Below are 25,377 nucleotides of genomic sequence, written 5' to 3' on the forward strand. Positions count from 1 at the left end.
ACACACTGCTCTGAGTTCTAGTCCTGACTAATCACTGATATGCTATGTGGTCTAGGAGTTTCCCTACCATTCTTCTAAAATTTTACTTTTAAAAATGCTTATACCACTTACTAAACAAATGTATAGTTATTCAACAGACCTCATGCTGTGGTATTTTTTTGTATTTAATTGTAGGTTGGTGTGAAAGTGATTGCGGTTTTTTGACATTACTTTTAATGGCAAAAACCCGCAATCACTTTCACACCAACCTAAAATATAAGAAGATGAGAATTTGGATGACTTCCAACTTGCTTATTAGAGACAGTTATAATCTGGTCTCTTGTCTTTTTGTATTTGTTATTCCTTTACCATTCACTTTGGTAGCCCTTCTAAAGTAACCTTCCTCTCCAAAGGAATCCCAAACTTGAAGCTGATGCCTCTTTTCCTCATAAAACCAATAGAGTTGGCTTATTTCAAACTGTGTTCCCAGTTTCCAGGATTGAATTTAACAATTCTTTGTGCTCATGCCTGCTCCTATGTATTTGATTGATTTGGGAGAACTCAGGTTAGATTAGATGTAAAATTCTCAAAATGTGTTTTTTATAAAACAGAATATGGCTAACAGTGTATTTTTACGATGTTTACATGAGGCAAATACCAATGTTCATTTATAACTAAGTATCACCAAATGATATTAAAGTGGCATAGATTACATAACTAGAGAATTAGATATCATTAATGTATAGTATTAGTAGGTTTGTTTATTTTGCACAATTTTTAAAAAGTAGCTTAGCATTAGTTCTACATCTCAGATACTGATTTAGGTATGAATAAAGAATCTATTAAATAATACTTAATTGACATTGTTTTTAATCATTTCAATTAAAGTTAAATACTGGAAATAATTCTAAAATATTGTTACCCTTCTACACTGAGGAATTTTGGAAGCAATTAAACCTGACTTTTGCTAAGCAGATTGAGTATACAGTCAACTCTCGATTATTCAAACTAATGAAGGAAAGGATAGAACAAGCATTAATGGTTTTCTAGTTGCTGCCCCCTTGGACAGTTGATGAAAGCCTCATTCCAGAGAAGTATTTTGGCTTTCCATCTTATCATATTACATTTTCTAGTCCTTGTATTCAGGATTTAGTCTGAAATACAGGTTACAACAGAGTTGACAAGAAAGTTTCACGTTACCACATTGTGCTTTTCTTCATGTACATTTTTAAAATCAGTGCCTTAGCATTGCTTTTGTATTATTAAAATTCACATGAAAATTTGATCAAATTGCTAGTAGGCTATTATGTTGATGGCTCATAAAGTTAGTTTTATATAAAAAGCTTTATCTTTGAATTACAACTTACAGATAATTATAACCTTTCAAAAGCATTACCTCGTGGTACCTAACTACTTAAAAAAAAGTTTGCCGTAAAAGTTTTATGAGAACGTTTTTATCTTGAAAAGGTTTTTATAGATATTCTTCCAACTTTTAAAATTCTTAATGTGTGTAATATTTCTGAGTACTATGTAAGTGTTTGTAAAGTGAAGAAATGCCAAAGGAATTTATGTGTGAAAACATTATGTTGTGTGTATATAATACGTCATTTTCTCTACCAATTAGCGGCACATAGTGTGCTAGTATCCAGACATAAGTATTCATGGGAATGCATGTATCTGGATAACTGCAAGTTGAAATAAACCCACCTGCCTTTTATTTCAATAACTGCACATTCAAATCCAGCTAAGACATTTATTTGAATGTGACCTCTGTATATGTGAGAGAATACTGTTTCCAGCATTTGATTTTTTTTGTTGTTGGTGGTGTTTTGTTGTTGGTGGTTTAAATCTAAAGTAGGTAAAAACTTATGGATAATGCTTCTCTGGAAAACTTTGCATGCAGAGAAAAGGAAATTCAAAGATAAATTCTATGAAAAACACTGAATTGTTTTGTCTTAATATGTTTTCCCTCAGTGTGTATTGTAGCTAGGTTCTTGTAGAATGTAGCAATGTTTAAAGCCAAAGTAGTACAACCTATAAATTGGCCTGGAGTTGGGCCTCCTTTAAGTTAAATAATTTAATATTTTTCTTCCAGAATAAAATCACTAGTCTTTCATTTGGAGTATTTTTTTAATCAAAAAACTATTTCCTTGAAAGGCATACTACAATATATATGTGAACTTTAAGAAATCATGTGTTCTATTAGACATCAGAAGTGTTTGTTACAAAGCTTGTTTTACGTCTGTATTGTGGTTTCATCTGCAGCCCCCTTCCCCAAATTAGGCCATATTTCTGTATAGTTAGTTTTACCTGACATGAGCCAGAAAATTAAATAAGATTTCTTTAACAGTCTTAACTTTGAATTTCCTGCTTTTCATTGCATGTAAACTATCAACCACAAACAATAATTTCAGTCCAAGTTCTAGCTTGTATTTTGCATGATAAAGCTACAAAAAGTCTATTAATACTGGAAACAATTTATAGCTACTGTTCTGCTATTGCTTAATTGTTAAAATATATAAATAAAGAGCAATTTTATTTATGTGGACTTGTCTTTCTGCTTTAGGGAGTGAACTACTTTATGTCCAAGGGTATCCTAGATGATTCGCCAAAGGAAATAGCAAAGTTTATCTTCTGTACAAGAACACTAAATTGGAAAAAACTGAGAATCTATCTTGATGAAAGGTAAAGACAAAAATTAACTTTTCATCCAAAATGAGTTGAGTAATGTTTTTGATGAGTTAAGTTTTACTTTAATACTGCATAATAATCATCTGGTTGCAAAATTGAGTAAAGACAGGGAAAAGATTCCTATATCTCATACATCATTTCTTTTGTGAGCTTTAACTTGTTGATGAGGAAGTTACCATTTTAAAAGTAAAAGTCCACACAAAATGGAAGCCCAACGTCTTTGTAGTAGCAAACCAAAACAAAATATTTTTCAGGAATCTGCAACCCTGATTTTTTAAAAGTAGCCATAATCTAAGTGTTTATATTGGTAAAAATTCTGAATTACGAAATTATCCATATAAAAAAGCTAGTACAAAGACAGATTATAGTCATAAACCCCAAATCCTAGGGATATAAGGTATATATATTTGCATGTAGACACTATACAGAAATGTCATGTTCAAGTGAGAAAATTATGAAAATGTAACATTTAGCAGTGTTTTACACAGAGATGATGGTTAGTATGCTGTTCTGATTTGATAGTTATTCATTTGTACACTTTACTTTTGGTTATTAATGAACTTAAATTTTGGGACAACGTTTTGATGCCACATAACTGAACCACCATTTTTAAAATTATAGCTCTCATGCGAATCTAATGTATGGCTTCAAAATATGTTTACCTTCATTGTAATTCTCAAACTTTTGTATATCTCAATATTTTTAAAGAACAATCTGTAAATGTTCATAATATTCCAGAAACTTTGCTAGAGTAGTAGTACATGGATGATTAAGATATAATCCCTGTCATCAAGAAGTTCACAGTCCAGCATACTGGTCATTGAAACATGTAAAGATGACATCATTAAGTTTTTTTTAAATCTTTAAGTACCAAGTACCTAAGAATAGACAGGAGTTTTTTTCTTTCTTTTCCCTTTTTTTCTTTCTTGTTTTTTTTTTTTTTTTTTTTTTTTTTTTTTGTGAAGAACCAGATCTTTTTGTAAATATTTTAGGTTTTGTGGGTCGTATGATCTTTGTCACAGCTACTTAAAACTCTGCCTTTCTGTGGTGAAAGCAGATATAGACAATACATAAACTAGTGTGAATGTGTTCTAATAAGCTGTATTTACAAAAGCAGGCAGCAGGCCAGATTTGGCCTAGTTGCTGTAGTTCGCCTATTCCTGTTATATGCAATTGGTAGAAGTTGAAGATAATGATCATATAATCATGACTGAGTTCAATAAGAATTGAAGGCCATTGTAACAAACTTTCACTCTATATTGGAATGCTAGTGATTTTTTTTTTTAAATTGCATATACACACACAAATATTTATATTATAGCAAATAAGCTAAATGTATATCAATGGGATTGTTGCGTCCATTAGATAGGATACTGTGAAGCCACTAAAAATAACTTAGGTGGATCTAGGTATAAAGATATACAAAGCTGTCCACAATATACTATGTGAAAAAAGCAAAAAAAATTCTAAAACAATATATAGCGTATGTAGGCATTCTTAAAAGTCTGTGTAAATAGTTTTTACCTCTGAAGATGTGAATTGGTGTAGGTGGAGACTTTCATTACTTTCATAATTTGAAAAATAAACAATTCTATTGCTATTTGGATTTAGCCAAGAAGACACTTAAAAATAAGTTGTTCGTTTTAATACTAGAGAATTCCTTTTTTTCATTATAGAGGTAAAATTAGGTTTTACCTTGTTTGATTTTGTTATAAACTACTCATGAGAGATTTCAAAGTTAACTTCTTAAATAATCATACTTAGATTTTTTTAATATTGGGAATTATGCATACTTCTGTAGGACTAACTGATCTAGTAATCAATAATAAGGTATTTTTATCCAAAAAATGGAAATTTGTTATTTTTTTCTTACCGTTTTTTTAATGAAGAAAAGTTAAAGCTGTGCCTTTTTTTCTTTCTATAGGAGAGATGTCTTGGATGACCTTGTAACATTGCATAATTTTAGAAATCAGTTCTTGCCAAATGCACTGAGAGAATTTTTTCGTCATATCCATGCCCCTGAAGAGCGTGGAGAGTATCTTGAAACTCTTATAACAAAGTTCTCACATAGATTCTGTGCTTGTAACCCTGATTTAATGAGAGAACTTGGCCTTAGTCCTGGTAAGAATATATATATTAATAGTACATCACCCCATGCCCACTTTTAGGTAAAAACAGAGACATACGAGACATTTGTCTCACTGTGGGGAAAAATATTCTCAGTAATTACAAACACTTGTTTTACTGTTTGTAGCAGTGACTACTTCATCATTTATGTGAGCTTAGAGAAAACAGTTTGTCATAGCTATGGTGTGCGTGTGTTTGTGTGTATATAAATACACATAACTATGTATACATAGTCATTTATATTTTTTATATATTACATAAAAATTTATATATTACAAATTTATATATATTCAAATGTCTATTGGACATGCGTATAGACATATATATATAGACATATAGCATTTGTATATATACATTTGTTACATATGTCTGTATGTCTATGTATGTATATATAGATATTTGTATATATAAATTTGTCATATATATTTGTACATATGTATATATAGACCATTTGTACATATTTAAATTTGTAAATACATATATATACATTTGTATATATGTTTATACATATATGCATAGACATAGCTATCATGCATGTATGTGTATGTGTATATATGTATATATACATATAATTTATTAGGATACATATAATACACATATTACATAGAATGCATATACATAAAATATGTATGCAATATAAGCAGTCTTTTTCCTTCCAGATGCTATCTACTGTGATACTCTTTGATTCTACTTTCCATTAAAACAGTATATGTATGTGTATATATGTGTGTGTGTATATATGCACACAACTATACACATATATACATACATGTACATATATATTCACACACACATACTGTTTTAAGAAGAAAGTTATACTTAGCTACATAAGTTCTTTAAGAAACTATTCTTGTTTGGGTGTTAGGTATTTCTACTAGTCTAATTGAAAACTTGAGAAATTATTTTTAAAGCTTTTAATAATCTGCATATCATATAGGTAGCACCATTTTTCACTAAAATTTGTTTTTAATACAACTGGTTTTCATTGTTTGTGTGTACTTCTCTCTATATGTGTATGTTTGTGTGCATATGATATAGCCTGAATCTCCTACATATTTTTTCAATTGGTATAGCTTATCTTTTCATATCAAAAATTTTATTGTGCTTATCTTATTAAACAGATATTACAAAACTGTTCCTGTCATGTGAAATTTGTTGAGCATGCTTTACATGACATAATGTTCAACTTGACTTTCTTAAGACTGCAGGATTCCAAAATATCAGCTCCATAGTAGTAGAACTATCATGACATTTGTTACTATTTTAATATTAAACATCAAATATTACCCTAAGCATATATAAAATCTTGTTGCATGCTGCTCAGGTATAGCAGTCTTTTCCCTAAAGATTTACTTTAAAAATTAACATGTAAATTCCACAGGCCTTTATAACATGTATCTTAAATGAGAATATTAATAATCTTTTGAGTTATTTACATTTTATTTTCTAGTACCAGATTAATACGTTTTCTTGTCATTAAAGATGTTTTCCAATTAAATTGGGTTTTTGTAAAAGCATTCTATATAAATTTTTTTTAGAAAGAGGAGCTAAATACTGACAGTACAAATGTATTTTATGAATGTTTGAATAGAAATATCACATTTGAAAGCAAAGACAAAATAAAGGCAATTCTAAATTTTTTAAATCTAGAATGAATTTTTACTGTACACTCCTAAACTGTTCTAAAGTTATTTTGAAATGAAGGAAATACATGCTTAATTAGTATTAAGATAGGATGATAACCATCCTGGTTTGCTCAGGACTGAGTTTCCCAGGATGACACGACTTCCAATGCAAAACTGGGAAGAGCCTAGACAAACTGGGATGGACTGGTCACTCTGTATTTATGAGCTAATCTTGATCTCTTGAAATTATCAACATTTGTGCCTTACATTATGTCCTTGGAATCATATTTTGTAAACCAACTAATAATTTGAACTGTTTCTTTTTCCTTCCAGATGCTGTCTATGTACTGTGCTACTCTTTGATTCTACTTTCCATTGACCTCACTAGCCCTCATGTGAAGAATAAAATGTCAAAAAGAGAATTTATTCGAAATACCCGTCGCGCTGCTCAAAATATTAGTGAAGATTTTGTAGGGCATCTTTATGACAATATCTACCTTATTGGCCATGTGGCTGCGTAAAAGCACAGTTGCTAGGACTTCAAGTTTTTACTTCAGACTAAAGCTACCCAAGGACTTAGCAGATATGGGGGTTACATCAGTGCTGGTCATTGTAGCCTGAGTATACAATCAAGCTTCAGTGTGCAACCTTTTTTTCTTTTGCCATTTTCTATTTTAGTAATTTCCTTGGGGAACTAAATAATTTTACAGAATTTTTCCTAATTTTGTTTATCATGTTTTGCACAAAGCAGAGCCATTGTCTAACACAGCTGTTAAAGAATGATAAACTGACATTATACTCTAAAAGATGGTGTATTTGTGCATTAGATTTGCCTGAAAAACTTTATCCATTTCCATTCTTTATACAAATACCATGTAATGTGTACATATTTAACTAAAGAGATTTATAGTCATAATTATTTTATTGTAAAGATTTTAACTAAAGTTTTTCCTTTTCTCTCAAACTGAGTTCTGAAATTTATTTGATTCTGATCTGAGACTATTGTCTTCTTAAAAGTTAGATCTGACTTCAGATAGAAACCAATACCAGCTTCCTTTTCCTTTAAACTTTGAAGAGTGTTGATTTGTTACTATATTACTATGCAAAACTGGCAGTTATTTTTATAATATAAATTTATAATCTGATTTTTTATTTTAAAAACTGGGTTAATCAAGTCTCAGTCAGTCCTTTAAACCATTTAGGATTTTTTAAAAGATCAAAATTTATGATTTATATTCATAGGAATAATGTAAAATATTATTAGAATTCTGGTAAATGTTTGCTTGTTTATATGTGGTGTGATTATGCAAACTTTACTATTTTTCTAATCTTGATGATCCCTGTTCAGAGTCCATTGAAGAGATATTGTGAAGAACAGTAAACACTCTTTACTCATTGGTTCAGTGAGTATCTATCCAGGGCTTTACATGTGTTAACACTGTGTGAGGTACTAGACATGGGCCCTGCTCTCACAGATAATACATAACTGGGTACTGAGAAGAAAAAAATCTGCTTAGTGGAGAGCAACTATATGAAGTAAATAGTTAAAATATGCAGCATTAGAATGATAGAGAACAGTGTATTTATATGGTGAGTTAAAAGTGACCTCCAAGTAAAACGCATAACCTTAGGAATGAAATAGTATGTGATGGGTTGAGCTACTAGTTTAGAGGAGGGAGTTGAGGGAGTTAGAAACTCCTTACTAGAGATATTGAATCCTGGCTTCCTTCCAAATCTGACCCTTAGTCAAAAGTGGTTGTCAGTATTACAACTGGAATGTTGTACTACAGATTTTTCAAGGACAAGGCATACGATAATCAAATTTTGAATGTCTAAGGGACTTTTAGACTGATAGTAAATGATTTCTAAGATTCTGAAGCAAATATCCAAATCATTTTACATGTGCATAATTTTGAATTCCATGACAATTCTAATTTTTAACTTCAAAACTGCTTTGTTACATTTCAAAAGACAAAGGGTGGTGATAACTATTATTTAATATCGTGCCTAGTTTCCGCTGATTAACACTTTGCCCTCTCCCTTTGTCTACCTCCTTTTATTTTTCCTTCTTTGTTTTTCTTCATACCTGTCTCTTACCATCCAGTTCTCTCTGCTTCTGGTTTAGCTTTTATCTTTTCCTTTTTTTGTATCCTCCATTTCCTAACTTTTTTTCTTTTAACCACTTTATTTTTCTACCCTGACCTGATTATAAATGTGCATTGGCAATATTTGCTTTTCCAACATTTTCTTAGGAAAATTCCAAATACATAGAAAAGTGGGGCCAGGCACAGTGGCTCATGCCTGTAATCCCAGCACTTTGGGAAGCCAAGGTGGGAGGATTGCTTGAGCCCAGGAGTTTCAGACCAGCCTGGGTGACATAGCAAGACCACATTTCTACCACAAATTAAAAAATTAGCCGGGCGTGGTTATACACACCTGTCTGTAGTCCTAGCTACTCAGAAGGCTGAGGCAGGAGGATGGCCTGAACCCTAGAGTTTGAGGTTGCAGTGAGCTGTGATTGCCACTGCACTCCAGCCTAGGCAACAGAGTGAGACTCTGTGTCAATAAAACTTAAAAATAAAATAAGTTTTAAAATTTTTAAATAGAAAAGTGGAAATATTTTACAAAGAATGCCTATATATTCACCACCTAGATTCTACAATTAAAATTTTACTGTATTCACTCAATCATGTTTATCCATTCCTCTCATTCCTCTATCCATCAATCATTTTGATACAGCTAAAAATAAGTTTCAGATATAACTTCCTTCCTAAAGACTTAAATTTGCATATCATTAGCTAGAGATCATTTTTTTAGCTTTTCTTTCTTTTTTTTTTTTTTTGAAACAGTCTCCCTCTGCCGCCCAGGCTGGAGTCCAGTGGCGCGATCTTAGCTCACTGCAACCTCCGCCTCCCAGGTTCAAGTGATTCTCCTGCCTCAGTCTCCCAAGTAGCTGGGACTACAGGCACGCGCAGGACTACAGGACTACACCACAGCCAGCTAATTTTTTGTATTATTAGTAGAGATGGGGTTTCACAGGCCAGGCACAGTGACGCATGCCTGTAATCCCAGCACTTTGGGAGGCCAAGGTGGGAAGATTGCTTGAGCCCGGGAGTTTCAGACCACCCTGGGCAACGTAGCAAGACCACATTTCTTGCTTAACCAGGACGGTCTTGATCTCCTGACCTCGTGTTCCACCCACCTCAACCTCCCAAAGGGCTGGGATTACAGGCGTGAGCCACTGTGCCGGGTCAGCTTTTTTGTTTGAGGTAAAATTTATGTATACTAGTCAATGAGTCTCCACAAATGCATGTATACCTGGGCATACCCAACCCTGTTCAAAATACACAACTTTACAGCCTATTTACAGATAATATTGTACTATATGACATGAAATGTAGAAAACTTACAACCATGTAAGCCTCTTTACCCTATCACCCCATCCATTATCTTATTAAATGTATTACATATAGTACATGTTATAAACTCCACAATATATTATAATTTTCTTTGAACAGACATATATATTTTAAATTTTTAAAAAATGCTCTTTTATATTTACCCAAATTATCATTTCTGATGCTCTTATTTCTTCCTGAAAAATCCAAGTTTCCTTGTAGCATCGTTCCTTTCAAACTGAAAAACTTTAACATCTATAGTTCATATCTGCTGGAAATTAAGTATGACAAATTTTAAAATCTGAAAATGTCTTTATTTTGTTTTCCTTCCTGAGGAATATTTTTGCTGAATACATAATTCTAGAGTAACTTCCCCCGACCCCACGTTTGCCATTTTAAGGATGTTGCTCCAGTTTCCTGACCTCCATTGTTTCCAATGAGAAGAGGAATGTTCAAATAGTTTTTCCCCTGTGAAGAAATGTAATTTTCCTCTGAGTGCTTTATTTCATCAAATATTTTTTTTCAACCTCATTTTCTCTTCTCCTCCTGGGACTGCATTTACGAATATGCTAGACCTTTTGATATTGTCTCACAGGTTTTGAAGCTCTTGTTTTTTCTTCCCTTTTTTCTCTTTTTTCTTCAATTGGATTTTTTCACTTGATCTATATAGTCCAAGGATTTTTTCACTTGATCTATATAGTCCAACTTACTGATTCTTCTGTACTCATTTTCTTTTAAACCCATTCAATGAACTTTTATTGTAATTATTGTGTGTTTTAGTTCTAGAAATTCTACTTAGTTTTTATAATTTATATTTCTGTGCTGAGATTATCTTTTCATTCATTGCAAGTGCATTTTTCCTTACACCCTTTAGCATAGTTATAGTAGCTACTTTAAGATACCTGATGGCTCATTTCAGTATTCTATTTCAATATTAAATACTTGTCTATTTTAACATTTAATATTTTAATATTAAATATTTCAGTATTGAATATTTCTATGTTCAATTTTCAAAATTCTTATTTTAATATATTGAATTAATATATCCAATATTCATTTCAATATTCTGGATCATTTCATTGTCAGTCTTCTCTAATTTTCTTTTCTTTCAAGAATGGGTTACATTTTCCTGTTTCTTCATATGTTGAATAATTTAGATTGTGGCTGGGACATGGTAAGTAAAATGTTGCAGAAACCCTGGATTTTTATTTGTTTCTCCAAAACCTTCTTTTAAAAAAAAAAAAAAAAAAAAAAGCAGCTAGTTAGCTTGGCCAAACTCCCAGCCACAAACTCTGGTTCCCCTAGAGTTTGTGGCAGCTCAAATTTTAGTTCAGCTTTTTAACCTGGCTATTGTAGTTGAAATCTCTTCTGTACTTGCATGCTTGGGAAACCAGCCAGTTTTGGCAGTCATACACAGAATTTAGGGCTCTCTCTGTGGTCCTTTTCTTATCAGGACTTCTCTCTGCATTTTCCAGCAGCTGCCATTACCCCAAGCTCTGTCCTAGGGTTCTTCAAGTCGGTACAACTATAGTCTCCACATGATGCAGAGTGAGGAGTACCCTCAGGCTAAGAGCTATAAAAATAGGAAACTCACCCAATGCTATTTCTTCTAAGTATTCACTCCTCTGTAGGATCAGCCTGCTTTTGGTTGTTTTCTATTACTTTCGACTAGTTGATTTTTAAAAATTTTGTCCAAGGTTTGTAATTTCATATGTTGGCAGGTGGTCTGAAAGAACTTCTTGACCATCACTTGAAGTGGAACCCTCTCCAATTGGGTAGTAGTCTTTTTACTGCTTCCTATGATTACTGAGTAGGGATTTGTTCCTGGTTATTTTTAAAACTAGGTGAGTAGAAATTTTTAACATGTTCCATCTATGAAAACATTTAGTAAATGTTTACCAAATTAGCAATTCAGTGTTTCCTAGTCGGTGTCCTACTGCCTTTGGGGGAAGGATATTCTTTCATGAGAGACTCTTCCATGCAGTATATGACATAAACGTGCCTAGATTTTGCCTACTAAATGCCAGTAGCATACCCTAGTCATTATGACATGCAAATAATATTCCCACTTTTCCAAGTGCCTACTGGGGAGACAAATCACCTGAAGTTGAGAATGATTGCATTTTCTTTCAGATGTGTCAGTGTTATTGTTCTTAAACACAAATCTCCTGGTGACACTTACCTATTTAAAGTCTTTCAGTGTCTCCTTCTATCCTGCAAAATAAGTGTAGCCTCCTTGGCATGGAATATAAAACCTTTCACAATCTTGCCTCACCTCACCTTTAAAGCTTCATGTTCAACCACATTCCTCAACTGTGGTCTGGTCTTTCTTTGCCTTTTATAGGCTTGCTTTCTTTCTCTGATACCCTTTTTTTCTCATCTGTAGCTAAAGTTCCCCTGCTAATCATCCAAGATCCATGTCAAATGTAATTTATCAAAGCATTCAAAGACTGCCTATCAGACATACCAGTCATGTTAATTGTTCCTTTCTCTGCAAAGCATAGCACTTTGTGCATATCTTTATTATAATAATTATACTGTAATCTTCTACATATCCAGCTTCTTCATCAAATGTGATCATCTTAGGGTCAACAATTGCTCCCGGCCTGTTATGTTCGTACTGTGAGAACTGAACTAGGGAAATGGCAGATGGCTTAGAAAGGAGGAATGGGTTTTTTAAACCCTAGAAATTGATAGGATTTGGTGATTTTTGAGAAAGGTTTCTAATACGAGGGTCTGGTTTTCCTATTATCAAAGGTAGCTACTAGGAGAAGCACCCAGTGGAGTAAAATGGAAAAGGTAATGATCCCAATTTTTGTAACTTGTAAGTGTTAAAAGAACATTAATTGACTACAGCTAGGAAATAGAATTTTTTTTTAATGAGAGCTGGATATGTAAATTGGGGCTGGCTTATATTAGTATTTAACATATGTTATACAAGTGAGGCATAGGAAAAGATAAATTCTCAAGGCAGCATCGAGTGAAAAACAATTGGGAAACACAGCATTTTAGCTTTGGGTAGAGAAGAGTCAGAAAAACAAGATTCATCAAAACTGTACAAGGACCAGAGACTAATGGTATTCCAAGAGCTAAGGAAGAAGAGTTTCAAGAAGGATGCTGAGCTTTACATTGCTGCAGACCAAGGAAGTGGTTTTTTTCCATATACACTCACCACCTTCAGTCCGCCTTTTCCGCCTGGGGCTGAGTTCTGTGAGGCTAGAAAATCACAGTATTGCTAATAGCCTTTACACTCTCAGTAGACAAATACTCCTTTACCCAATGGTAATTTGAGCTCTGCTGAAACTCACAAAAGTGCTATGGTCTATTGCAACTTAGGCCTTTCTATACTTTTCTTCCCCATTAAGCACTGTTGTTTCAAACCCATAACATACCATAGCAACTGGGTGCTGCTAGTGAATCCTTCCTATACACAGTCACTCATTATGTTTTCTAAGATGCAGGTTGTAATTTGAAGGAGAAAGAAAGAGGAAGGAAGGAGGAAGAAAGAAGGAAGGAAAAAGAAAATGTAAAGGAAGAAGAGAGGAAAGAACAAAAATGCTTAACTTTTAGAATTCCCTCCAAATTTGTCATCAATAGGGTTTTTACTGAATACATTCTTTTAAAATTAGAACTCTCTAATCTTGATGAATTTGTATTTTCATAAAAATCTGTATTTTCATACTTCCATTCATTTGCACTGTGTTTCTCTTCTAGAAAGCTATTAACCTTTCTTCATATTTACTTGTTGAATGTTATTTGTCCTTCCAAGTACTGTTAGATTTTTTTCCATTCAGGACAACTTTCTTCATTCTTGCAGGTGGAAATTTTGTTCTTGTATCTCACTCAGTACCTGACACGGATGTTAGCCCAGAGTAGTTTCTCGATAAATCCAGTTGAATCATTTTTGCTCTGGTTTAGTTTCTATATAATCACATAGAAGGATGGCTTTACTATTTCCATTTTAAAAAAATACATCCAGACCTTTCACAATTTACGAATCAAAGTATATTAGCTAACTTTTTAAAAATATTAAGATTCAACTGTATAGTATTCTAGACATAAATTCACCTCTCCAGAAGTAATTTGAACTATCTGAATGAATTACTGCTACTTTAAGATTGCCTGCCTCCTTTTTTTCATGCAGATTTTGTGTTGGTGACCTTTAAAAAAAGAAAAAAAAGAAAAACATTGAGTTTGTCATTGATCTTGTTATTTCTTTTAATTGGTCTAAGTTTTTGACAATATCATGAGTATTGTGCTCAATTAGAGTAAGCTTATTCATAGGCTTGAATATTTAAAATAACAACTTGTTTATTCAAATTAAAACCTGCTTTCCTGTGTCAAAAGTGAACTTTTTCCTAAATATTGCTATTAATAACACTATTGCCTACAGTTTCTTGTCAAGTATTCATGAATGAATGTGTCTTCTTCTAAGAAGTCATCTTAAGGAAATAATTCCAAATTGGGAAAAGGCAATATGCACAACTTTAATTACATCATTGTTTTTAAAAGAAAAAAGAGATGAAAACACTGAAATTCTAACAAATACCCAACAAATATTTGAGTACATTCTATGTACCAGACACTGCGCTAAGCACTGGCTGAGAAGACCAAAATACATCCTCATGATGTATTACTATGATGCAATGATATTTATGAATAATATGGGGAAATACTTACAGATATTATAAAGTATATAAAATTGTACATGTGTGTATATTGTACATATATATACACACAAATTACAGTTACTATATAAAAGCAAAAATCTGTGAATAGAAGAGACTGGCATAAAATATACCAAAATATTATAGATAGTGGATTTTTTGTCTATTTCCTCTTTAAAATCTTATTAAGGGTCATATATTTTAGATAGAAGAAAATACATCAAACTATTCAGAACATAAACAATGTTCCTAATTTACCTTGTAGGGTTTCCCTTCAGAATGTTTCCATGTATTTTTATTCAAAATTTATTTTAAAAAGACACTTAGTTGACCTGTTAAATCATTATCTGGACAAATGTTTTGTTTTCAAGCTTAAAAAAAATACATTGTTTTATTTTATTTTTGTCTTATCGAATTAAAGACCAACAAGAGAAAGATACCAAATCTTTACTGAGGAAATTTTTATTTGTTAAAAAAAAATTTAAAGGCTTTCTTCCTGGCATGGTTGGACAGGAAGGTTGGATTTAATTTAAAATGATTAATGAGATTTTGTCAGACTCCTTGACTTTGCCACCACTGCAGTTTGTCAGTGCAACAACCTGGGAAGCCGGACGCCACTCTGTCGCCCAAAACCATTCTCCAAGGAAAAAATTAACTGGAAAGACTAGTGCCAGGTCCCCATCAATGGCGTTGTCTCTCTGGTATTGACAGTTTAAAAGTCTAAATCAGAAATATGTATGTTTGGGGACCCACATACCTAAGATATTGTTTTTAGTCTCTTTGCAAGTAGTTAATCACTTTTTAAATATTTAAGTTGTTGGCATTTTCTAAAGGAAACTTTGAAGACAAAATCTGTACTAATGTCCCCTCTCCTTAATTTGTTTTAAAAATTAAAATAAACAAGCAAGGAATTTTAGGATCTCAGGTTACATTCTGTTTTTTTAACTTAAAGAATTAAAGTGAAGCATTTTTAAAAAGGTAAAATCATTTTTCATTTTTGAAAACACTTTTAAAAAACATAAGCATGACTAATTTTATAATCAAGTTTTTAAATTAAGGTATAAGGTTGCAATATGACTTAATACACCCTTATTTATGTATGTATGGTTTAAAAATGATGACATTAGCTAAACTCAAATTGCTGAATATAGCTAATTACTAGGTGGCAAATGAAATATATATTTTTGGTTCAATACTGATATTGTATTTAGTATTGTACAAATTATTGTATTTGACATTTGTGTTTAACTGAAAGTTAAGTAAATGTTAATACCAATTAAACACCAAATGCCAATTACTAATTCCAAAAACAATACCAATACCAAATTACAATAACAATTGTACAAATTGTTATTGGTGTTTGTAGCAATTGCCAATACCAGTGTTTATCATTTTATTTCAAAACTTGTCCAAAAGAATTCAAGCTAGAGAAAATTCTTCCAAAAAAATCCTCATAGAAAAGGTCTGGATATAACAGACATCCAAGGGCTCCTTTTACAGAAACTTAATGTATGTTTGCCAATTTTTATCTAAACAAAAAATGAACAAAGAGCGCCCTCATCTTGAACAATTTCAGGGTAGTTGTCTCCTCTGAGCTGCATGAATGTATGTTCCCAAAGGGAAATTACCTTTTGCCAGGGACAGAGTTCCAGTGAATATCTGCCTGCGCTTCTGTAGTAGGCAGTCTGAGAAAAGTGGGGCGGCCCAGAAAAGTTTATCAAAGCTGCTGCCCTTTTAGAGAGGACAAAGAAAGGAGCTAAGTAAAGTGGTTCTGTGTGTATACCAGCATAATGACACCCATCACATTGCCCTCCAGTGAGTTTCTTCCAAAGCCCATGCCATTGAATAGTTTATTGTATCTCTATAATTCTCAACAATTATATATTTTATTTTCTCAATGTTGTGAAATTAAGGGAAGGAGAGAAATACATATTTTTCCCTAAAAAAGGATTGCAAAGTCTAATTCAGGCAACTGTGTTTGCAAAGGAGTTGATAGTTATTCATTTTCTTTCCTTTTGGAGATTTTTGTTCTTACAGCGTAAATTTTAAAAATATGTATTTCTTTCCTTCCCTTAATTAATCTTGGTATTATAATATATGGTATTTTCCTGGATGCCATCCAAAAAAGATTATGACTATTGTCAATAATAAGCCAGAGAAGTGAAAAACTTGAATGAGACCAAGCGTGTGTTGGATTAGGTGAAATTCAATGCCTTGTAACAGCTCTTCCAGAGTGGCATTTATTACCATGATGGATTTGTATTGGTTCTGGGTCTGGTTCTTAGCCTCAGAAATCTGGTTTTGTCAGCACCCCTCAAGCATGTGTGTTTTTCATGACATGATTTTAAATCCAGAACTAAAGGAAATGTTACAGTGATAACCTACTAAACGTGATCAGCACCTTCTCTCTCTCTGTTTACCAGCCTACTGTAACTTGATTGACGGACATGGAGTCCAGTCAAGGGGAGTTACCTGAATCAAATGCTTTATGTTTTGCATCAGACTTAAATAGCCAAATGCACTCCTCAATAGAGATCATTTTGCACATTTAAAATTTGATAGCTGAAATCACTTTCTACTAGAAACTGCCAACAATTGCTCCCGTATTGCTTTTCATTTTATACTAAGTAGCATGGTGTTTTGACATTTCTTTCATCAGTTTCCCATTTCTTTGACTCAGAATGTTTCTAATACTTCCACTTATTATTACATCAATTTATTAAAGCCTTAATGTAGCCAATCACATTACAGGCAAGGCCTGCTGTTCCAACATCATTCTGATGTACTTTGTGCTTTTCTCACTGTTTAAGGGAACTATCATTTCTCACATATTCAAGTTCAAATTTACCATAACCCCTAAGTACCTACGATACAACGATAAATTAAGAGCATTATTTTATATTACAATGACATTTTAATTTTTATTATTTAAATAAGCATTTAAATATGGCTCATTTTGTGCAAGAAAGGAACTTAATAGGTGCTGTGAAAGAGACAAAAATGAAGAAAACTACCCCTCATTATTAAGGACTTCAGTGTGAGGAAGGCAACCATAATGAATCACATACAGTTCTATAATACTTCATATATATCACCACAATTTTTCAGAGGTCTGGAGGAGTTATGTGACTTTTGGAGGATCACATGACCATTTATAGGGACCAAGACAAACTGACTCCCGAGTACCTTTTGTTTATTACTAACCTTAATGAAAAGCAGAAGAAGCAATGTTAATTTTTTTTTTTTTTTTTTTTTTTTTTTTTTTTTTTTTTTTTTTTTTTTTTTTTGAGACTGTGTCTTGCTCTGTCCCCCTGGCTGGAGTGCAGTGGCTGGATCTCGACTCACCGCAAGCTCCGCCTCCTGGGTTCACGCCATTCTCCTGCCTCAGCCTCCCGAGTATCTGCGACTACAGGCGCCCGCAACCGCGCCCGGCTAATTTTTTGTATTTTTAGTAGAGACGGGGTTTCACCGTGGTCTCGATCCCCTGACCTTGTGATCCTCCCGCCTCGGCCTCCCAAAGTGCTGGGATTACAGGCGTGAGCCACCGCACCCGGCCAAAAGATTTTTTTAGAAAAAACGAATAGTGTTTCAGAAAGAGAAGAGTAAGCAATTAATACTCTGTGAAAGAATGAATGCTATTTCAGTAGGTGTATCACCGGCTGAGTTAATAACATGATCAAAGACATGGAACCAAAAGCATATAAGGGTCATGAAATAGTGAATAATCTGCTGGAGTTGGAGGGCAAAGTGGGAACGATGTGGAAGAAAAGCCTGGAAATTACAGTTTGAACAGACAGTAAACTAAAAGAGAGAGTCAGTACTTTATTTTGTAGGCAATTGGATATTTTTCCAGAAGAAAGGTATCATTTCTGATCTGTGTTTTAGAAAGATCTCTCTAATGCCAATCTAAAATATGAAGTAAAAATGCAACAGACTGTAGTGTAAGGAAATTATTGAAGAGGCTACTATAATTATTATGCAAGTTAAATAGGATGGAAATCTGAACTTTAGCACTGTCATTGGGAGTGGAAGTAATAGGAGCAAGATTTGAGAGAAACTTTTGAAGTAAATCATCTTGGTGAACTACTGGCTGTTGGACATGAAGATGAAGAAGTTAAAAACTACTCCAAATACTCTGAAGAAGGAGTTACTATTCTAGATGGAGGGAATGTAAGTGAAGGACACGTCTTCTTGGATTAGGAGGAAAGTGGTAATGACGGGAAGGATGTAAGCAGTCAAGAATGAGTTCATTGTGGTCAATTTGAAGTATGTATAAGACAATTATGTGAAAGTATTCAGCTGTTAGTTGTATAGTGTTAAGACGGCAGATAAAGGCTAAGATAATATTTTGGGAGAATTCTCAGCATAGACATAGCAGAAGAAACTAGAGGAGTTGATATGCATTGTGACATTGTTGTGAGCACTTAGCATAGTGCATGGCAAGTTGTGGGATCTAAATAAGTGTTGTATGAACAAATTGATTTTGACAAGTGCTCTCAAATCAAGCATCCAAAAATCTCAAAGTACCTTAATAACATTCCTTGTATATAAAAAGTCACCATCCCGTCTCAATTTAAACAATCTTCCAGAAAAAAATTTTAAACTAAATAACCAAGGTGCACTCTGTTCAGAAAGGTTTCCTCCTGCCAGGATATGAAGTATTCCACTTAAATATTCTTTTTTAGTTGATAGACTGTATTTGACCCTTTAATTGGAGGTACTGAAAACTAAAACTTTAGCATGAAACCAAACCAAATGAAATCTTACACCGGTGATTAAGATGCATGCAAACCCAATCCTCACCCAGCCCCAAATGTTTCTTCGAGTCCTCAGAAACCCAGGTTTAGTTGTTTTCACACTTCACTGAGGTTTAGGATTGCAAGGCATCTTCTGAGTTTTGTCTCATTGCCCTTGATTCCTTGCTATCTTGTAATACAACTACAAGCCTCAAAAGAACCAAAGCAAAGCTGTTCTCTTCCATCCTCACTTCCTTAGAATGTGTTGTGTTCTTAGCAGAAATGAGAAGAGGAGCTCTCTCCTTACAGAGTTTCAACGTAGCCTTGGAGTCCCTCCTTTCTCTCCTCCACTGATTCTGCCTTTGGCCCTTTGTGCCTAAGTTTCTCCTCAAAGCCCTTCTCTGTATGCAAAGCAACCAGACATCTCTGGGTCGCCAGCATCACCAGTTTCTCAAACAGGCCCACACTTAGCTTAGGACCACCCCAGTGCTCCTCAGCCTCTGCAGCCAGGCACCTGCCTCATAATTGGGGGACTATAGAGTTTATTGTCTAAACCAGGACACTTTTGAGAGTGCTAAAATGCTAAACCAGATGGTACTTCAGGACAAAAGGCATAAACTTAGGATGTGTGGTTACCTTACCCATGACTATAATACAATGTGATAAATGCAATAATAAAAGTTTAAACACTTTGCAATGGAGACATTTTCAATGTAACGCAGCACGGGGTCAAAATTTGTTTCCAATCAAAAACATCACTAAATTATGTTCTAATCAGCATCCATGATAAAAACCATGGTGCTAAGCTCGAGATATTTGTGTCATGCTGCACAGCAGAGCCCTGGCTCTGGGAGGAAATACTTGGGAATGTATTTTGTAGCTCAAAATTCCCGCATGGGAGCTCATTTTGCAGTTTGGTCAATGCCATAAGGAAGCATGTCTTAGAAATCTCTGAAAAAGTTGTAGAAATATTTCTTGACAAAAATGATAATAAACATCCAAATTATAGATCACATTTATCTTACATTTATTGTGCTAAGGGCTTTGTATTATTTAATTCATTTAGCCTTCACAAGTATGCTCTGAGGAGCTAAACATGACCATTTATAGAGGTCACAGGCTAGCGAGTCCTGGATCTACTGATTAATCGCACTGTCTCTTTGCAACCCTGGGAGGATAAGTGCTTTCCAAAGCAGAAGAGTAGTAAAGGCCGAGGCCGGGAGGCAGAAACAACATTGGTCCATGCACCATAAAATGTAAGCGCCGTGAAAGAAGATACTGTTACATACACTTCTCCATTCCCAGCACCTAAAAAAGCCACGTTAAAACATGATAAAGGTCAGGAAATATGTGAGGAAGGAAGGAACTCATAGAGGGAGATGGGTTTGGGGAAAAAAAAAAAAAGACAGAAGCCATATCTGACAGGGCCTGGTAGGTAGTAGCAAAGAATCTGAATTCTGTTTCAAGGGCAATAAAACAGTACAGAAAGATTTTAAAAGAGGAGTCATGTGATGTGATGTATGTTTTTTAAAATAATCACTCCTGACTGCTATGTGAAGAGAGGGTAATAGGCTGGAGCAAGAGGGAAAGCCCGGAGTCCAGTTAGTAGGCATCTGAGGCTGTTCAGATGGAAGGTCACGGAGGCTTAGAACTGGGTGGTGGCAGTGGAGATACAGAGAACTGAGATGGTGCCTTGGCTCATGCCTGTAATCCCAAGCCTTTGGGAGGCTGAGGTGGGAGAATTGCTTGAGCCCAGGAGTTCAAGACCAGCCTGGGCAACATAGTGAGATCCCCATCTCTACAAAAAATAAAAATATAAAAATGAGCTGGTTGTGGTAGGGCACACCCACGGTCCCAGCTACTTGGGAGGTTGAGGCGGGAGGATCGCTTGAGCCCGGGACATTAAGGGTGCAGTGAGCTGAGATCTCGCCACTGCACTAGCCTGGGCGACGAAGGGAGATCCTGTCTCAAAAAAAAAGAAACAGAGAGAGAAAAAAGGGAAAGGAGAGGAGAGGAGAGGGGAGGGACTGAGAGCTCCTGGACTTTTGGCTTTAAAAACCAGACAGCTGCTAGTGTCCTTTACTGAAATGAGGAACATTGGGAGGAGAATGTTTAGAAAGAAATGCAAGGAAGTTTAGCCATTAATCTAGATAAATATAAAAACTAGTTAAGGATAAGAGAACTGTTTATAACAACATATGAAGTAAAAACCCTAAATAAAATGTATATAATAATTATAATTAGTGAAGAAAATGTATATTGAAATTTTTGAGTAGAAAATATGGTTACTTGAAAACTTTGATGTATTGAGGAGTTATTGAGAAATTTATGGTTTTAAAAAATTTTATTGAGTTCTCTGCTTTTTATACTATTGTGAACTAAAAAGTAAAATTCTTGTAAAAGACAGTAAGTCTATGAGAAAAGCCTAAAATGTTAGTAATCCAGAATAGAATTTCATCATAGTAAAGTCTTTAAAAAGTTGACATATTTTGTAATGGGAATTAAAAATAAAAACACTAAAAGCTCTAGTTCCAGGTCCTGAAACCCAAAGCAGAATTAATGCAGTGAGGATTGAGGGGAGAAAGGATGAGATTTATTATTTTGTTTAGACTAACTGAAGGTAAAATCCCTTTACATTTAAAATTGTATTAAGAATGGATATTTTCTTTTACTAGTAATACCTTGGCTTGATTACATTATGATCTATAAATACATTTTATACAAATAACTTCTCCATGAAACAAATCACAGTTATCGATCAGTAAATTTGTTAATTGAACTGTGTAGAGGCCCCTGAGCTAAGCAGAACAGATATAAATTGGTGCTTGATTGCGTATTGAGAGGAATTGAGCCTGACATAAACGTTTTTCCCTAACTTCAAAAAATAGCTTCCCTACAACTCCGATAAATGGAAAACAACCACATCTATCAGAAGCAACCCACATTTCCAATTTATGTATAAAATAATCTTTCCTTTGCTTATTCACAACTGTTATCAAAACTCATGGCCAAATTTATAAATTCTGCTATGAGGCACACATTTTGAATGTGTTGAGAATTATCACAGCCAAAGTGAATATGTAAGGAGAAAAATTTCATCTATATACATTAAAATGTTAATGTTTTACTAATAATTATGTTCTTAGACACACAGTCTTGTTGGGGAGAACGTTTTCACATAGAAAAATATTTATCTCTAAAATCTCACTTTATTTATGTATTTTTAGAGATTGGGGTCTTGCTTTGCTTGCTTCCCAGGCTGCTCTTGACCTCCAGGGCTCAAGCAATCCTCCTACCTTGGCCTCTCGAGTAGCTGGGACTACTGGTTGAGTGCTACCATGCCTAGCTAACATCTCACTTTTGGATTTAGAGGCTACTCATCTGAAAACAAAGATACAGATTTCACATGGTAGATAAGCATAGAAAAATCTCAAACTCTATATTTAAACAACTCTACAAGTGTTCTACATCCTGTATAAACCATTTTTCAAAGAGGGAAAGATTTTTTTTCTTTAATCTCTTTGGGAGATCTAAAGATGCATAAAGATTCGATTTCATTGATAAAAATATCACAATCCTTTACCAAAGAAGAGGTCTGATTAAATGAAGTAATTTTATTTCTTTGCTATAAATGTGAGATCTCACTTAAACGGTCTCTGAAAACAAAAGATATGCATAAAGGCCCGATTTCACTGAGAAAAATATCACACTTCTTTTCCAAAGAAGAGGCCTGATTAAATGAAATAATTTCATTTATTTGCTATAAATGTGGGATCTCACTTAAGTGGTCTCTGAAAACAAAATACATTCATGATTGCATGTATGTACGTATAGGCATATGTGTTTGACTACTTATCAGCATGGATGTTATTGTAAGACGTTAGTTTTTTGGACACTAACCCCCCAAATCACCAAATCAAAATGTGATGCCTAAATTGATCTAGTTAAATTTGAATAAAATTGAACCAACACTTTGTGGTCCTTCTGCAAAGCCAGATGTTCAGACCCTTAGGCAGATTTCATAATCCACACATCTGGGGGCAGAGAGAAATACAAGAAGGAAAAGAGAAAAATTTCTTAAGGTAAGCTTGGGGATCTTGTAGATGGGCCTCTGGGGAACACAGCTGGCTCTCTTCTTGAAGAGATGAGCCCCTAGCAAAGAATGCTTTGTAAAACTGAACACAAATTGTATCCTGACCTTAGATATTAACAGTAGAGCGTGAAAAGAGATTTTACAAATATCATTACAAACAAAATATGGTGGAAATTTTCATAGAAAGCCACTATTCTTTGCACCAAATTTTGCTCTACAATAAGCAGTCAGTTTTGCACACCTTGCCACCTAGTGGATAACCTGAAACCTACAGGATTTTTGCCCTTAATTTCTATACTCTGCAGAAAAGTTCCCCAACTCTATCAAGGGTAGGTTATTTTGTTTGTTTTAGTCATTGGTGCTCCAAGAATTGTAGCAAACAGTCAACAAATAGTTGGTAAATTAGTAATAAACATTAAGTTGAGGCATACTTCATTTAAAAACTATTGTTATGGGGAATGTAATGGAAATAATAGACAATATGATGTTGGCAAAATGTGTTTCCTAACTGAAATGGAAGTTTTGAATTATTTCAAAAGCAAATGCTGAGGGATCTTTAGTTTCCTGTTAGAGATGTATCTATGTAGCACATTAGGAAGAGGAGCCAGGTGCAGTTGCTCAGGCCTCTAATCCCAGCATTTTGGGAGGCCGAGGCAAGCGGATCACTTGAAGTCAGGAGTTCAAGACCAGCCTGGCCAAAATGGTGAAACCTCCATCTCTACTAAAAACACAAAAATTAGCTGGCATGGTGATGAGGCAGCTTTAATCCCAGCTACTCGGAAGGCTGAGGCAGGAGAATCTTTTGAACCCAAGAGGCGGAGGCTGCAGTGAGCTGAGATCACGCCACTGCACTCCAGCCTGGGCAACTCCAGTCTGGTCGACAGAGTGAGACTCTGTCTCCAAACAAACAAACAAACAAACAAAACAAAATGAAACAACAACAAAAAGAGATGTCATTATTGCTCTGTGAAGACAAATCATCCAGATAACTTAATTTAGCTATTGAGAGCCTACCCTTCTTTCTTCCAAGTTGTCCCAAATAAAACTAACTCTAAAAGCAAATATCCTTGCTCCTTTGTCTAGAGACCATTGTTAGTTTCATTCTTGCTTTGGGCTGTGATGCTTGCTACTCCCTTTTTCTGCTGTCCCAAATTATGAAGCCCTTTTATTCATTTAAAAAGAATACATATGCATATGTATAAATATATATATATTTTCCTTTTTCAAAATAATATTTATTTTGACCACATGACTCATTCATACGGCCAATGAGCCCAATGTGTCGATGACTCTTAAACATGTTTCTCCTAGCATAAATATTGGTGGTAAAAAGCAGAATAATGATCATGGTTTTGAAATAGGGAATACCACTAATGTCTTTGATTTTTGAAAATGATATTTTAAAAAACAAACGTATGACTATGTCTTAGTACCTTAAAATTCAGGCTGAAAACAATTTATTAGGTAATCTACTTCAAGTTTCTTTTGCAAAATGGATTATTTTCCATTTTATTGCTAAAATCAGCAAAACATATATACATATAACAATATGCCACTAGTTCATTAAAATAACTTACTCTTTTTGTTTTCAAATCAAGCTCATTTTAGATTGACAATATCTTAACGCATTTTTAGGAATATATTGTCAAGATTAAAATCTTACTTTTTATTAGCTGAAGTTGTATATATTCATTATATAAAACTGACTTACGTTGCATAGAATTAAAACCCTCCCCAGAGTTCATAGTTTTAAACAAGTATGCGTACATATCCAAATACATATTAAATTCAAAGCAAACAATGATTTTATTTTGACAGTCAGTGAAAAATACAACCTTCTATACATAGTCTACAAAACAACTGAAAAATTTAAAATGCCAGATTTGAGGAAGTCAAAACATTTTAACAATGAGAAATATGTTATGCATTAAAATATTGAATCTTGAAAGGCTTTAAAAGTTAAAGTTGCAGTGTAACTGCTTTCTAAGGTAATTTTTGACACTTTTAGGAAAAAAGATGTTTATGTAACATTTTTAAAAGTACAATCATTTCTTCCATAGC

General features: G+C 33.9%; 1 protein-coding gene across 2 annotated transcripts in view; it reads left to right on the plus strand.

Moving 5' to 3' along the window:
• The window catches only part of FBXO8 (F-box protein 8), a 57,879-nt gene extending 50,181 nt beyond the window's left edge, over positions 1 to 7,698 (plus strand). For both annotated transcript variants that reach the window (XM_011968682.1, XM_011968683.1), the window contains 3 exons: positions 2,546 to 2,664; positions 4,595 to 4,791; positions 6,756 to 7,698. In XM_011968682.1, the coding sequence (XP_011824072.1) occupies positions 2,546 to 2,664; positions 4,595 to 4,791; positions 6,756 to 6,943 (504 nt within the window). In that variant the 3' untranslated portion in view covers positions 6,944 to 7,698. The remainder of the gene's footprint in view (positions 1 to 2,545; positions 2,665 to 4,594; positions 4,792 to 6,755) is intronic.
• The last annotated feature ends 17,679 nt before the right edge of the window (positions 7,699 to 25,377 follow it).

The sequence above is a fragment of the Mandrillus leucophaeus genome, unplaced genomic scaffold, assembly GCF_000951045.1.
Source record: "Mandrillus leucophaeus isolate KB7577 unplaced genomic scaffold, Mleu.le_1.0 Scaffold856, whole genome shotgun sequence".
Classification (NCBI taxonomy): Eukaryota; Metazoa; Chordata; class Mammalia; order Primates; family Cercopithecidae; genus Mandrillus; species Mandrillus leucophaeus.